Source organism: Orycteropus afer, unplaced genomic scaffold (assembly GCF_000298275.1).
Source record: "Orycteropus afer afer isolate SDZICR_OR568_19922 unplaced genomic scaffold, OryAfe1.0 scaffold00354, whole genome shotgun sequence".
Classification (NCBI taxonomy): Eukaryota; Metazoa; Chordata; class Mammalia; order Tubulidentata; family Orycteropodidae; genus Orycteropus; species Orycteropus afer.
The window spans coordinates 2,579,420-2,593,093 of record NW_006921941.1 but is presented as its reverse complement, the minus strand read 5'-3'; the positions used below and the strand labels follow the sequence as shown (position 1 = coordinate 2,593,093).

Here is a 13,674-nt window from a genome sequence, read left to right as displayed (position 1 = left end):
CCCCAGTATGTGAAAGAAGGGGAGGGCAGGGCAGAAAAAGTGGGCGATGCTCTGGGCAGGAGAAGCCCAGACCTCCTGTGGTTGATTATGCTTGGAGCCAGGCCTCTGAGGGAGAGGGCATTTCCTTTATACTTTTCTCCTTGCTAGCAAAGCAGTGCGTCCTAGAACACAATGAAGAAACATATCAGCCTGTCCTCAGGAAGATCACTAAATTGCTGAGGAACAGAAGGGCTAGGGTATCTCAGAGGGCAATGAAGGGAATGGGGGCTGCTTGGGAACTGCAGATATGTGTGTGGGGGGGGGGGAGATGGGGTTTGGACACAGCTGACACACCAGGAAGGCACTAACCCTTTCTCTCTTGTGCTTGGTCTCCAAGTACAACCCCATTAACCTCACAGGGCTAGACTGGTCCCTGCTGAGCAAGAAGGAGTGTCTGAGTTATGGTGGGCACCTGCTTGGGAATTCCTGCCAGTTCATCCCAGACCTTGCACTCATGTCCTTCATTCTTTTCTTCGGGACATACTCCATGACCCTCACCCTGAAGAAGTTCAAATTCAGCCGCTATTTCCCTACCAAGGTAAGTTCACACAGCAGTTAGGAAAGATTCTGGTCCTCTGATGGGATGAACACCACATTGGCACTGGCCCATGGAGGTTTTCCAAGGTCCTGTTTGCTGCAGAAAGAACACAGAGTTTAGAGTCAGAGGGAACTGAGTTCAAGTCCCCTTCACAACACTTGGTATTGTCAAACTTTTGTCTTTAGCCTTTCTGTATCAGTAGTATCTTCTTGTATTTTCTCATTTCTCCAGTGACAAATGAGGTTGCAAACTTTATCATGTATTTATCAGCCATATGGCCATTTGACTTTCTTCTTAGAAGGGCCTGCTTAAATCTTAGACATTTTCTCTTGAGTTGTCTATTTATTTTCTTTCTGATTTTCAGTATTCTTTATATATTCTGGATAAAACACTTTTGTGGTCTTATGTGTTTTAAATATCTTCTCCTGCCCTGTGACTGAACTTTCTACTTTCTTACTGGTATTTTTTGATTAACAGAAATTGTTAGTTTTGTTGTAGTCAAATATAAGATATCTTCTAAAAGCTTCCTTGTTTTTACTTTCATGTCAGACCTATGACACATTAGAATTTATTTTGGTGTACAGTGTGAAGTAAGGATTATGCTTCTTCTTCTTCTTCTTTTCTGTTTCTCCCCATGAACAGCAAATTTGTCCAGCACTTAATTTTTTTTAAGTGCTTCCTTTGCCATATAAGTATCCATGTATGTGAAAGTCTGTTTCTAGGATCTTTATTCTGTTTCACTTTCTTACTGGTATCTTTTGATGAACAGAAATTGTAGTTTTACTGTAGTCAAATATATCAAAATTATATCAAAAGTTATTTCTTTACTTGTCTGTCCTCATATCAATATCACACTGTTTTTCTTTCTATAACTTATAATAAGCTTAAACATCTCAGAGAACAAATTCTCCTTTTATTTCACTTTTTCAAGAGTGTCTTGGCTATTCTTAGCCCTTTCAATTTCTACATGAATTTTAGAATTATCTGAAATTTCACCAAACCCAAAAATTGTTGGAATTTTGGTAGGATTATATTAATTCTATATGTCAACTTGGGGAGAATTGACATCTTTCAAATTTTGAGTCTTCCAATGCACAAACATGGTATGCCTCTCTATTTATTTAAATCTTTTTTCTCTCCTTTATGTTTTAGGTTAGGGTTTTGAGGTCTTGCATATCTTTTGTTAGATTTATTCCTAAGTATTTTATTTTTTAAATGCCATTTTAAATGTGAACTGCTAACTTTTTATCTCCTCTTCTAACAGTTGTTGGCTGGAAAAACAAGTTTATTAACCAAAGAAGCACTTGCTATTTTGAGAAATGGCTGTGTCAATAGGAGAGGCACTTGGAAGAATTTTAGCTACTCTTTCCCACCATAAACCTATCAGCACTCTCCTAAAGCCATCTCAAAAAACTTATCACTACTAGTAGAGCAGTAATAATGATGATGATGGTAAAAATCCTTGATATGAAGAATTGATTTTTCCCAATTGTTTTGGTTACCTAGTGCCACTCTGACAGGAATTATACCACAAAAGGGATGCTTTCACAAACAAGAGTTTATTCTCTCACAGTTTTAGAAGCTAGAAGTCCTCATTCAAAGTGCCAGGCTCTAGGAACTGGGTGAAAGCCCCTTGACCTTGGGCTTCAGCTCTGCCTCTTGCTTCCAACCCAGTGAAGCTGGAGGCTTTCCCCACTCAGGCAGCTACTGGCTGCTTAGGCTGACAAACCCAAGGTCAACAAGTGAAAAGGCACAGTCCCAAAGTTACCAAACCACATGGCAGGCCATTGATTCAAGTCCATTAGAAGTCCCAAGATTGGCAGAGCATAGCGGCTGCTGAACAGCAACTTAGCTATGTTCAAGGTTCAAGTGTGCCATCAGCTGGAGACCTTCCTCAAAGTTGCTTCTTATATACTGGAAGCAGCCCACATCCCTAAAGCAGCTACTCAGCTGCTCCAGTAGATTGCACCATGGAGTTAAATACCAGTCTTTTCTTGGGGAATAACTACAGCCAGCTGCCCAGTCGCTCAAAACCAGGCCCAGCCAAGTTGACACACAACCTTAACTACCACACCAATATTTTGTAAGGACTAAATAAAAGGTTCTTTAGGAAGCTTTGTGATAATTAAGTAAACAGTAGCATCTTGCAACACAAATGCATCCTCAAAACAAGTTCTCTCTCAGCCTCCCCACGTCCAACAAGTTATAACCCTAAATCTCCTTTTATATAGAAATAGAGCATTGGCTACATCTGAGAATGACTATCTGTTATACAAGAGGAAAAAGAATTCATTTAGTGTGAAGTTCTTGTGCCACCAATTTTTTCCCTCAAACTATTTTAAAATTTTTCTTGCCTCCTGGACTTCAGTGTTGCAGAGAATGGGGCCACATCATTTCACACCCATGGGTGTTATTTTTCTGAAGTAGACCTCCAGGCCTTTTTTCCAAGTTTCCTCTGAGTGGACTGGAACCTCCAACCTTTCAGTTTGCAGCTGAGCACCTTAATTGTCCACAGCACCCAGAGAGTGTAAATAGGTACATCCAATCTAGAGAGTGATTGGCAAACTTTTAAAAGCTGGAGATGGATATGCTCTTCAACCCTCCACTTCTACTCTCAGGTAATCACCCCAGGGAAATCCTCACACATATACAAGAAAGTTCACAGTAACATTGATTCTAAGAGGAAAAATGTGAAAAACAACCTAAAGTTATCTACCAATAGGAGGATGAGTAAATACATATAGAAAAAATGATCATATTCACATTAAACAACAATGAATGTACATAGACTATACCTCCTGTCTCCACAAAGAAAATGATCACAAACATGCTGAGCAAAATTAAGCACATGGCAGAAGATTACAAATAATATAATGCCATCTTTGTAAAAAGAAAAAACATGCAAAGTAATGCTATATAGTGTTTAGGGAGATATACATATTTAAGGAGCCCTGCAATAGTTAAGCACTCCACTAACTGAAAGGTCAACAGTTCAAACTCATCAGTGGCTCCACAGGAGAAAAGATGTGGTGACCTGCTCCTGTAAAGATTTCTGTTACCCCTTGCCATCAAGTCAATTCTGACTCACAGAGACCCTATATGACAGAATAGAACTGTCTCATAGTTTTCCCAAGGCTGTAATTTTTATGGGCAGAAGACTGCCACATCTTTCTCCCATAAAATGGCTAGTGGGTTCAAACTACCAACCTTTCAAGCTTTCAGCTGAAGCCAAGTACTTAACCACTGAGCCACTAGGTCTCCCTTTCCCATAAAGATTACAGCCTGGGAAACCCTATGGGGTTGTTCTACTCTGTCCTATTGGATCACTGTGAGTTGGAACTGACTCGATGGCACACAACAATGAACGTATTTAGTAAAAGTATAAAGATATTCATGGGCATAATAAGGTCCAATTCAGCCAGTGGTTCTCTCTACAGGGCAGGGACAAGAATGTGAATGGGTGAGAGAGGACGCATCCACTGGGCAGGTGATGTTTTATTTCTCAAGATAGAAGGAAATTCACACCTGTTTACTGTCTCCACCTTTACACTAGATTGAATTGGTAAAAGTGCCTGTATTTAATTGTTTTTGACCTATACACAACAGCAACTTCATATAGTTTAACTTACTAACTCTTGATCTGGATACTATGGTTAGAAATATTGTAGAAAAGGAAATATAAACATAATACATTACTTGGTTCTGCCATGACCAATATTCAGAATCATGATAATGTAAAGCTGCTGTTGGTTCTCAATTTTTAGAATCAACTTATAAACAAAACACGAGAAGCATATGTTTGTGAAACAGAGTATGAGTATTCTCCACTTGAGCAATGTAAAGATCAAAGTGAAGAGGCCGTAAGTGGAAGGTGGAATGGGGAGAAGCAATGTAGTAGGAAAGATAGTTATAGGGATCCTCACCTAGACTTACAAGAATGACAGCTACTGGAAAAGTCAATGGAAAGAGAAAAATACATCTAATCATATAACTTGAAAGGATAAAGGACACCCATAGAGGACTTTTAAAATAAATGTGCAAGGCTGGGAATGAGGAAATAACAGGAGGAATAGCACAAGTAAGCAAACTCCTTAGTTAAACTAGATAGTGTCTTAATTAGTAAATCAAAATATAGAAGTATCAAAATACTATTTAATGATATGGTGCAAACAACCAAAACACTTCAAATCAAGCAGACATAAATGGGGTATCAGGAAGGTGGGGCTGGGATGAGGAGCGGTAAGGTAGGGGACATTGCTTTTTGCTGTAAATCTTTTTATAATATTATGTTTTAAAAATCAAGTATATGTTGTTGTTATTGTTATATGCTGTTGAGTTGTCTCCAACTCACAGCAACCTTATGTACAACAGAACAAAACACTGGCCAGTCCTGCATTCTCCTTACAATCCTTGCTGTGCGGGAGGCCATCATTACACCGCTGCACCAATCCATCTCATTAAGGGCCTTCCCCTTTTTCACTGACCCTCCACTTTACCAAGCATGATATCCTTCCCCAGGGACTGGACCCTTCTGACAACATGACCAAAGTAGGTGAGACGAAGTCTGGCCATTCTCACTTCTAAGGAGCATTCCAGCTCCACTTCTTTTTGTTTGTTCTTCTGGCAGCCCATGGTATTTTCAGTATTGTTTGCCAACACCACAATTCAAGGGCATCAACTCTTCTTCAGTCTTCCTTATTCATTGTCCAGCTTTCACATGCACATGAGGTGATTGAAAATACCATGGCTTGGGTTAGGCCCACCTTAATCTTTAAAGTGACATCTTTGCTTTAAGAGGTCCCTTACAGCAGATTTGCCCAGTGCAATACAACATCTGATTTCTTGACTTCTCCTTCCATGGGTGTTGATTATGGATGCAAGTAAAATAAAACCTGTGACAACTTCAGTCTTTCCTCCATTTATCATGATGTTGCTTATTGGTCCAGTTGTGAGGATTTTTGTTTTCTCTGTTTAGGTATAATCCATACTGAAGGCTGTAGTCTTTGATCTTCATGGGTAAGTGCTTCAAGTCCTCTTCACTTTCAGCAAGCAAGGTTGTGTCATTTGCATATCACAGGTTGTTAATGAGTCCTCCTCTAATCCTGATGCCACATTCTTAATAAAGTCCAGCTTCTCAGACACAGATTGAATAGGCATACAAATTGACTAGGTATAGTGAAAGGATAAAGCCCTGATGTACATCCTTCTTGATTTTAAACCATGCAGTATCCCCTTGTTCTGTTTGAACAGCAGCCTCTTGGTCTATGTACAGGTTCCTCATGACCACAATTAAGTGTTTTTGAATTTCCATTTTTCACAATGTTCACCATAATTTATTATGATCCACACAGTCAAATACCTTTGCATAGTCAATAAAACAGGTAAACATTTGTCTGGTATTCTTCACTTTCAGCCAAGATCCATCTGAAACCAGCAATGCTATTCCTTGTTCCATATTCTCTTATGAATCCACCTTGAATTTCTCTCAATATACTGCTACAACCATTTTGAATTATTTTCAGCAAAATTTTACTTGCATGTGATATTAATGATATTGTTTGATAATTTCCACATTCTTTTGGATCATCTTTCTTTGGAATGAGCAAAAATATGGATCTCTTCCAGTCAGTTGGGCAGGTAGCTGTCTTCCAAATTTCTTGGCATAAACAAGTGAGCACCTCCACCACTGTATCTGTTTGTTGAAACATTTTAGTGGGTATGTTTTTGCCAATGACTTCAATGCAGTTTGGACTTTTTTCAACATCATTGATTCTTGATCATATGTTACCTCCTGAAATGGTTGAAAGTTGACCATTTCTTTTTGGTACAGTGACTGTGTATTGCTTCCATCTTCTTTTGATGCTTCCTGCATCATTCAATATTTTGCCCATAGAATCCTTCAATATTGCAACTCAAGGATTGAATTTTTTCTTTAGTTCTTTCAGCTTCAGAAATGCTGAGCATGTTCTTCCCTTTCAGTTTTCTAATTCCAGGTCTTTGCACATTTTATTATAATACATTATTTTGTATTCTTGAGCTGCCTTTGAAAACTTCTGTTCAGCTCTTTTATTTCATCATTTCTTCTGTTTGCTTTAGCTGTTCTCCATTCAAGAGCAAGTTTCAGAGTCTCTTCTGACATTGAGTTTGATCTTTTCTTCCTTTCCTGTCAAAATATAAAAGTATCAACATGCTGTTTAATGGCATGGAGTGATGTCATGACATAGAGGAAACAACCAAGACACTAAAAATCAGGCAGACGTAAGTGAGTGTATTCAGATTGTGGGACTGGAATGAAGAGAGGTAAGGGTGGGGGTCTTTGCTTTTCACTTTAAGGATTTTTATAATATTGAATTTTAAAAATCAACTATATACATTGCTTTAATAACAATTTTAAAGGGGAGTAGGGAGTCCAGGAGAAGAATTCAATGTGCCCTCATCTGCCCTTGCCCTTCTTAACTTCCCTAGTAGTTTCTCTAGAAATTGCTATCTCTGATAGATATCAAAAAGGGTGGCAGGATGGACATCAGGGGACCCTCCTGTGTCCTGAGACTTCTAGAGGTTAACTGGTGTTGAAGGCATTCAAAGGGCACTGATTCAGAAAGGAAAGGGAGGTAAGGTCCAGAACTTGGACTAGGACGGACCTCCTGAAAACAAAGGAGCTAGGGGAGAGGACCATTAGTCAATAGAAGGTCTGGTCCCCAGAAGAACTTGAGGGCCACCCTCCCAGCCCAGGTGAGAGTACAACAATCTGTCACACATTTTTGGGAGCTAGGGTTTCTTTCTGTTCACCCCTTGCCCTCATAATACCTGGTGGGTGACCCAGTTCAGTCTGCCATACTGAAAACTAAGCGTCTTCAGCAATGGCTGCTGTGGCCAAGTGGACACCATAAAACTTGCAAAAGCTGAAATCTGTGTGAGGTGTAAACCTGCCAGAAAAGGAAAACTCAAAAATTTTCCACTAAAACAAATGATAGAAAAGTGTGAAGACTGCACCCTGTCAGAGGCAGAAAACTTTCAGGACCTAGGAAAAAAAAGCAGTCCCATTGAGTTCTGACTCTCACAGGTTTCACTGTAACAGCTCTCACTGTGACTAAACCAAAAAACCAAACTCACTGCCATCGAGTCAATTCCAACTCACAGTGACCACTTTTGGGTTTCCAAGATGGTAAATCCTTATAGAAGTAGATTGCCCAGTCTTCCTTCTGCAAAGTGGCTGGTGGGTTTGAACCACCAACCTTCTGGTTAGCAGTCAAATGCCTTAGGCACTATGCCAACAGAGTCTCACTGTGACTACTATATGCCAAGTATTGTAAATATGTCATAACTCACTTATACCTATGAGGTATGTACTATCATCTTCATCTTACAAAGGAGGAAACTGGAGCTCAAAGAGATGACAAGGCTTCCCCAAGATCACACATCCAGTAAGTAGTAGAGACAGGATTTGAGACTAGGCCTACTGACTTTAGAGTCCAAGCTCTTAACCATGCTCCTCTCTCTGCCTTAGGACTGAGTCTGCCATGAGCTGAGCAGATGCTTTGCTCACTTACTTATCTCCTTTCTGCAGGTCCGGGCCCTAGTTGCCGACTTTTCCATTATTTTCTCCATCCTGCTGTTCTGTGGAATAGATGCCTGTTTCGGCCTGGAAACCCCCAAGCTGCACGTGCCCAGTGTCATCAAGGTTTGCGCCTTGCCCCAACACTGGGCACTATCTCCTGCCTGCCCACCAGCTGCAGGTCCCTTCCCTGACACTGGTCAAACCTCCTTCTCCTCTCAGCCAAGAGGCCTTGGTGGTCCTCTGTATGTGCTCCACACCTTCCTCCTCATAGCCCTTCCTGGGAGTAGTAGTCCTTGAAGATCCACAGTGGTGTCATCTTCCAGTGAGGAACTTCCTAAAACCTTGAGATGGTGGAGTGCAGACACATTCACGATGAAATCCTATTGTGAAGCTAAAAGAAGTTGTTGGAATCCACCTCCTGTGCTGCTTAAGCCTTTTGATTTCCAGTTGGAGGTCTCCAATTGCCTGACTAGTAACAGTCTAAAGGCTGGGCCAACTGGGATCTGTTGATCCCTTAGGACAGTGGTTCTCAAAGTGTGGTTCCCAGACTAGTATCACTTTATCACCTGAGAATTTCTTAGATATGCAAATTATTGGCCCCACCTAGACCTAAGCAATCAGAAACTCTGAGAGTTTGGCCCACAATCTTCATTTCAACAAGCCCTGCAGGGGATTCGGGGTCATGCTCAAGTTTAAGAACCACTGCCTTGGAAATTACCCATTAGTCTAGGGTTGGCGCCATTTGCTTGCTGCCAAGCTCAAGCCCTGCCCCTTCATAAGGTGCACTAACCATGCAAACTAGGGTAGGGATCCAGGTTCTAGAACTAGGTTCTTTGTGGTCTTGACCTTGGAGATATTATTTCAGGCTTCTCCTAAGCAAGTCTCACACAATTCATGTAACTCATAGAGACCCTTAAAATTGAAGTATCCTTTTCTTGTAAATAAAAGATAAACTTCAGCCCAGCTCCAGCACAGATATCCCTTATTCTCAATATACAAGGTTTGATTTGATGAAAGTCTTTGGTATGTTACTGACAGTTCCGTAATGCTCCACAGACAGGTGACTCAGAGGGGAGGCAGAAGGGTCAGGAACTAGGCCTATCAAAGTTCGTTTTCCTTGCTAGGCCTCATTGTTAGGCCTCATTTCTGCTTTTTGCTATTTTGCTATTTTGCCATCAGTGACTGCATGCTCCCTCCCACCACACTGACTCTGCACCTCCCCATTTTCCAACTAACCCCAGGGCCACTGCAGCAAGCTATTTCTTTAGCTCTACAAACACCTTCTGTGTTCATGCTCCATCCCAGGTTTGCCTGCTTCCTTGGTGTCATTACTCTCAAGTTGCATGTCCCTAATTTCTTTAAGGGAAAAGATTGCAGTTGAGAAATACACCAGGTGGGAGAAAGAAGGGCAAGGAGAGTGGGCCTGGGCTGGGAAGTTGACGGGATGTTGGGGAGAGGACAGGCCTCTCTCCTTTGCTCCTGCTCAGCCCACGCGGCCTGACCGAGGCTGGTTTGTGGCCCCCTTTGGGAAGAACCCGTGGTGGGTGTACCCAGCTAGTATCCTGCCTGCGCTGCTGGTGACCATCTTGATCTTCATGGACCAGCAGATCACGGCCGTCATTGTCAACCGGAAGGAGAACAAGCTGAGGGTAAGGCTGGTGTTCAGGACAGAGGTGCAACCTCTTTCTTCCCACAAAGTCAGAATAATGAAGGAGGGAGATGGTGCTTGTTTCAATATGTGGGGTCATTTGTGAAGGAAAATATGAGACCAGAAGACTGGAGTTCCCACTTGCTGTGTCTTGGGGGAAATATGACCTCAGATACAGGTAATGACAATGAGGTCAGGGCAACTTGACCTGAGGACAGGGAGGTCCACAGGAGCCAAGGATGGGGACCTAGACAGAGCTCTCTTTCCTCTCCCATAATGACCCTCTGCACCTCCACCTGTGTGCCTCCTTCCAGTGAACTTGGGAGTCTGAGCAGATCCTGACAGGGGGATTTTGACCGGAACAGTGAACAGAGGAACATCCTTGGACCTCCTGGTCCCCCAAACTCCCTCCCTGCCTCTGAGTCTGAGAAGATTCAAGTCACTCCCTCCCCTGCCCCAGTCCAGACCCCAGCCCCCTCCTGCTGTAGGCTGAGTCTAAGGCTCGTTCAGCTGAGGTCCCTCATTCAGCAATTGCAGAAATACCTGGCCACTGGGTGAGAGCTCTTCTCCCCAGAATCCAAATCCAGGGTCTCTTCAAGCCTGAATATCCCTCTCCTCCCTCATCTGTGTCTCTTCCCTCTCTCATCCTTTCAGACAAAGTAGCAACTGAAGCTACTTCTGGGGTTGGCAAGGCTGTGCATCCCTTTACTTCTCACTAGAGAGCATCTCAGGATTTCAGGCTCCTCAGAGTACCCTCTAGAAGGCCACAAGGAGCTTGTAAACCTGTTCAACAAAATGGCTTCCTTGGAGATTGCTGTCCCTCACCCCTTCCACCCTTGATGGTCAGGAACAGGCTCCCTAGACAGCTTCTCCCCTTGCGCCACCCCCTGCAGAAGGCCGCCGGCTACCATCTGGACCTGTTCTGGGTGGGCATCCTCATGGCCCTGTGCTCCTTCATGGGGCTCCCCTGGTACGTGGCTGCCACAGTCATCTCCATCGCCCACATCGACAGCCTCAAGATGGAGACAGAGACCAGCGCCCCTGGGGAGCAGCCTCAGTTCCTGGGGGTGAGGTAGGAGGGACTGGGGATTATGGAGAGTGGTCAAGTTGGGGGAGGGGAAACCAGCTGTGCTTTCCATCAAAGTGTTTGGGCAAAAAGGGTCCCTGTCCAGCCCAGGAACCACCTGGATAGGAGTGATCTTCCTGAGGGAATTCTAAGTGGCACTTTCTTCTTAGTAGATTCCAGGCAGATATTCCCCACACCCATGCACACATATGAGCACCTGTAACCTGTCCTTTTGTCTCCTCCTCAAGACCCTCACACCCTCACCCCCACAATCCCCCAGAGCCCTCCTTTGGGTTCAGGTCCTGCTCAATCTCCATTCCTCTGGGATAGCTTTCCCAGGAGCAGAGGGGTCCACTCCTGTTCCTTCTCTTGGCTTCTCTTATGCCCCATGTCTTGTCCCTGACCTGTTAGAAGTTTGTCTTCTGCCTCGTAGGGCCTCCACAAGCACACACCAGACACTCATAAGTGGCTATTGTAAGAGCTTCTTCCCAGGGCCTCAGCTACCTGGACCCCAGCCTGAGTAAGGCTCCTCTGCCAGGCCACAGTGCTCAGGACTGGCCAGGGCGGTGTCCCCTCTCAGACCCTTGAGCTTCAAGTAGGGCTGAGCATTCAACCCCAGAGCTCTGAGCTCCAAAGGAAAAACATATACCTGTCCCCTGGTCCCTGAATGCTTGTCCTGTCAGCCAATCAGGCCTCCTTCTCCACCCCACATCTGCCTGTCCTGAGTCCTCATTCATCATACCCCACAAAAGTGCAGAACTTATTATTATCAAAGGACAGAGATAATAAGCACTTTACATTACATTTAATCCTCAATAACAAGCCCATGAGGATAGGCCATCATTATCTCCAATCTAGTGGGCTCCAGGTGGTTAAGGGCTTGACTGTGGCCACACAACTAGTAAGTGGAAGAGTCAGGATTCAACCCAGGTCCCGTCTGGCACCTCAGCTATTAGCTACAACAGTAAACAGCCTCTTGAGAATGGCCCTACAACAGGACCACAAAATGCCCTCATCTGGGTCAGTTCCCTCTCCTCCCAAGTCCGGGTCAGCTGGGCCTGCCCTCAGGCAGGGGTATACTCCTGGAGTCGGGCAACCAGGCAGACCCCAGTGCAGAAGCCCCTGAGGCCCAGACCTTGGATTCAACCTTCAGAGGCCCACAGAGGGGCAGGAGGAACTAGAATGGTCACTGAGCATCTCCCAGTTCACTCCGGCCTTGTGCTTTTCTCTGCCAGGGAACAGAGAGTGACCGGCATCATCGTCTTTATCCTGACAGGAATCTCCGTCTTCCTGGCTCCCATCCTGAAGGTGAGGCTCCATACCCCATTTATACCTATCATTCATCTCACAGGCCCTCTGCCTAAGAAAGCATTGGGCTGATGTCTCAAGGGTGGGGAAAGTGTCATTATTATCTGTAATACTTCATCATTTTTTATTATTATTGCCAGGCAACCTTCACTGAGTCCACTTTCTGGAGGACACTCTTCCCTCAGAAAGTTCTGCCAAGTTCTGTCCCTTGCTGAGACTGGCTTCTGGTTTATAGTTCTCTGGAGGCCTGCTTGGTCACTTTTTTCCAAAGTTTAAAACTTGCAAAGGGAAAAGGTGGTTGAATAACATGATGAATGTAATTAATACCACTGAACTGTACATGGAAAGATTGTAGAAATGGCAAATGCTTTGTTACCTATATATTTACCACAATCAAAAAGCAAAAATGTAAATATTCTGACCAGGGACACAATAGATGATCTTAGATAGAATGGGAGAGAAACGTAGAACAGACTTCAAATTCCTAAGAGGCCAGACTTATTAGACTGGTAGAGACTAGAGGATCCCCCAAGACTGTCACCCTGAGATATGCCTTAAACTTGGAAATGAACCCACTCTTGGAGGTCACCCCCCAGCCAATAATAGATTGGTTCATAAAACAAACAATATCACCCATGAGTACTGTGCTCCTTTATATAATCATTTACATAAGAACAAATGGTCAATATTTACCATAAAGCAAAGGTAAGAAGGTAAGAGGAAGCACAGAAGCTAGACTAATGAAAACACAATAGTCAGAACAGAAAGAGAATGTTGATACGTTGTGAAAAACGTAACCAATGTTCCTGAGCAATATGAATGTGCATACACATTGTTAAATGGGAACCTAATTTGCTGTGTAAACTTTCATCAGGGGGAGGCTTCCCTGGCTCTTTCTTGGGGCCTGTGCACTGCTCCTCAGTCTTGTAGGTCTTGGGCTTATGAATAACTTTTTTCTACACAGTTTAAAGCTCCTCTTGCTCATGTCCCTTTATGACAGCTGGAAGAGATGAAATCAAATGGGGGAATATCAAAGCACGAGTTCCCCAGAATGATTTCTTTCTCTTTGGGAAGATAGTGTTCTCATGTCTCTCCATCCCAGCCACTCACCTGTCAATCTTGCATTCCTCTCCTTTTTGTTGTTAGTTCCCATCCAGCTGGCTCAAGCTCATGGCAACCTTAAGTATAATAAGGTAACATGTAACCAATAATAACAGAACAAAACACTGTGTGCTCCCTTGATTAAAAAAAAAAAAAACCCACTGCATGGAGTCAATTCCAACTCATAGAGACCCTCATTGGGTTTCCAAGGCTGTAAATCTTTACAGAAGTAGATTGCCTCATCTTTCTGCCATGGAGCAGTTGGTGGGTTTGAATGGCTAACTTTCTGGTTAGCAGCCAAATGTCTCACCCACTATACCACCACAGCTTGTTGGTCCCTTGATACAAAAGATTTTGCTCTCTTAAATTAAGTTTATCCCAACCTTTTGCAGATATTTTCCCCCTTTGAGTAAAAA

The 13,674-nt window shown here is 43.3% G+C and overlaps 1 protein-coding gene across 1 annotated transcript in view; it reads left to right on the top strand.

The window, feature by feature from the left end:
- Positions 1-13,674, top strand: part of SLC4A5 (solute carrier family 4 member 5) — a 128,597-nt gene that overhangs the window by 85,862 nt on the left and 29,061 nt on the right. The window contains exons 16-20 of the mRNA XM_007952627.1: positions 377-577; positions 8,145-8,258; positions 9,623-9,784; positions 10,677-10,855; positions 12,085-12,157. Of these exons, the coding sequence (XP_007950818.1) occupies positions 377-577; positions 8,145-8,258; positions 9,623-9,784; positions 10,677-10,855; positions 12,085-12,157 (729 nt within the window). The remainder of the gene's footprint in view (positions 1-376; positions 578-8,144; positions 8,259-9,622; positions 9,785-10,676; positions 10,856-12,084; positions 12,158-13,674) is intronic.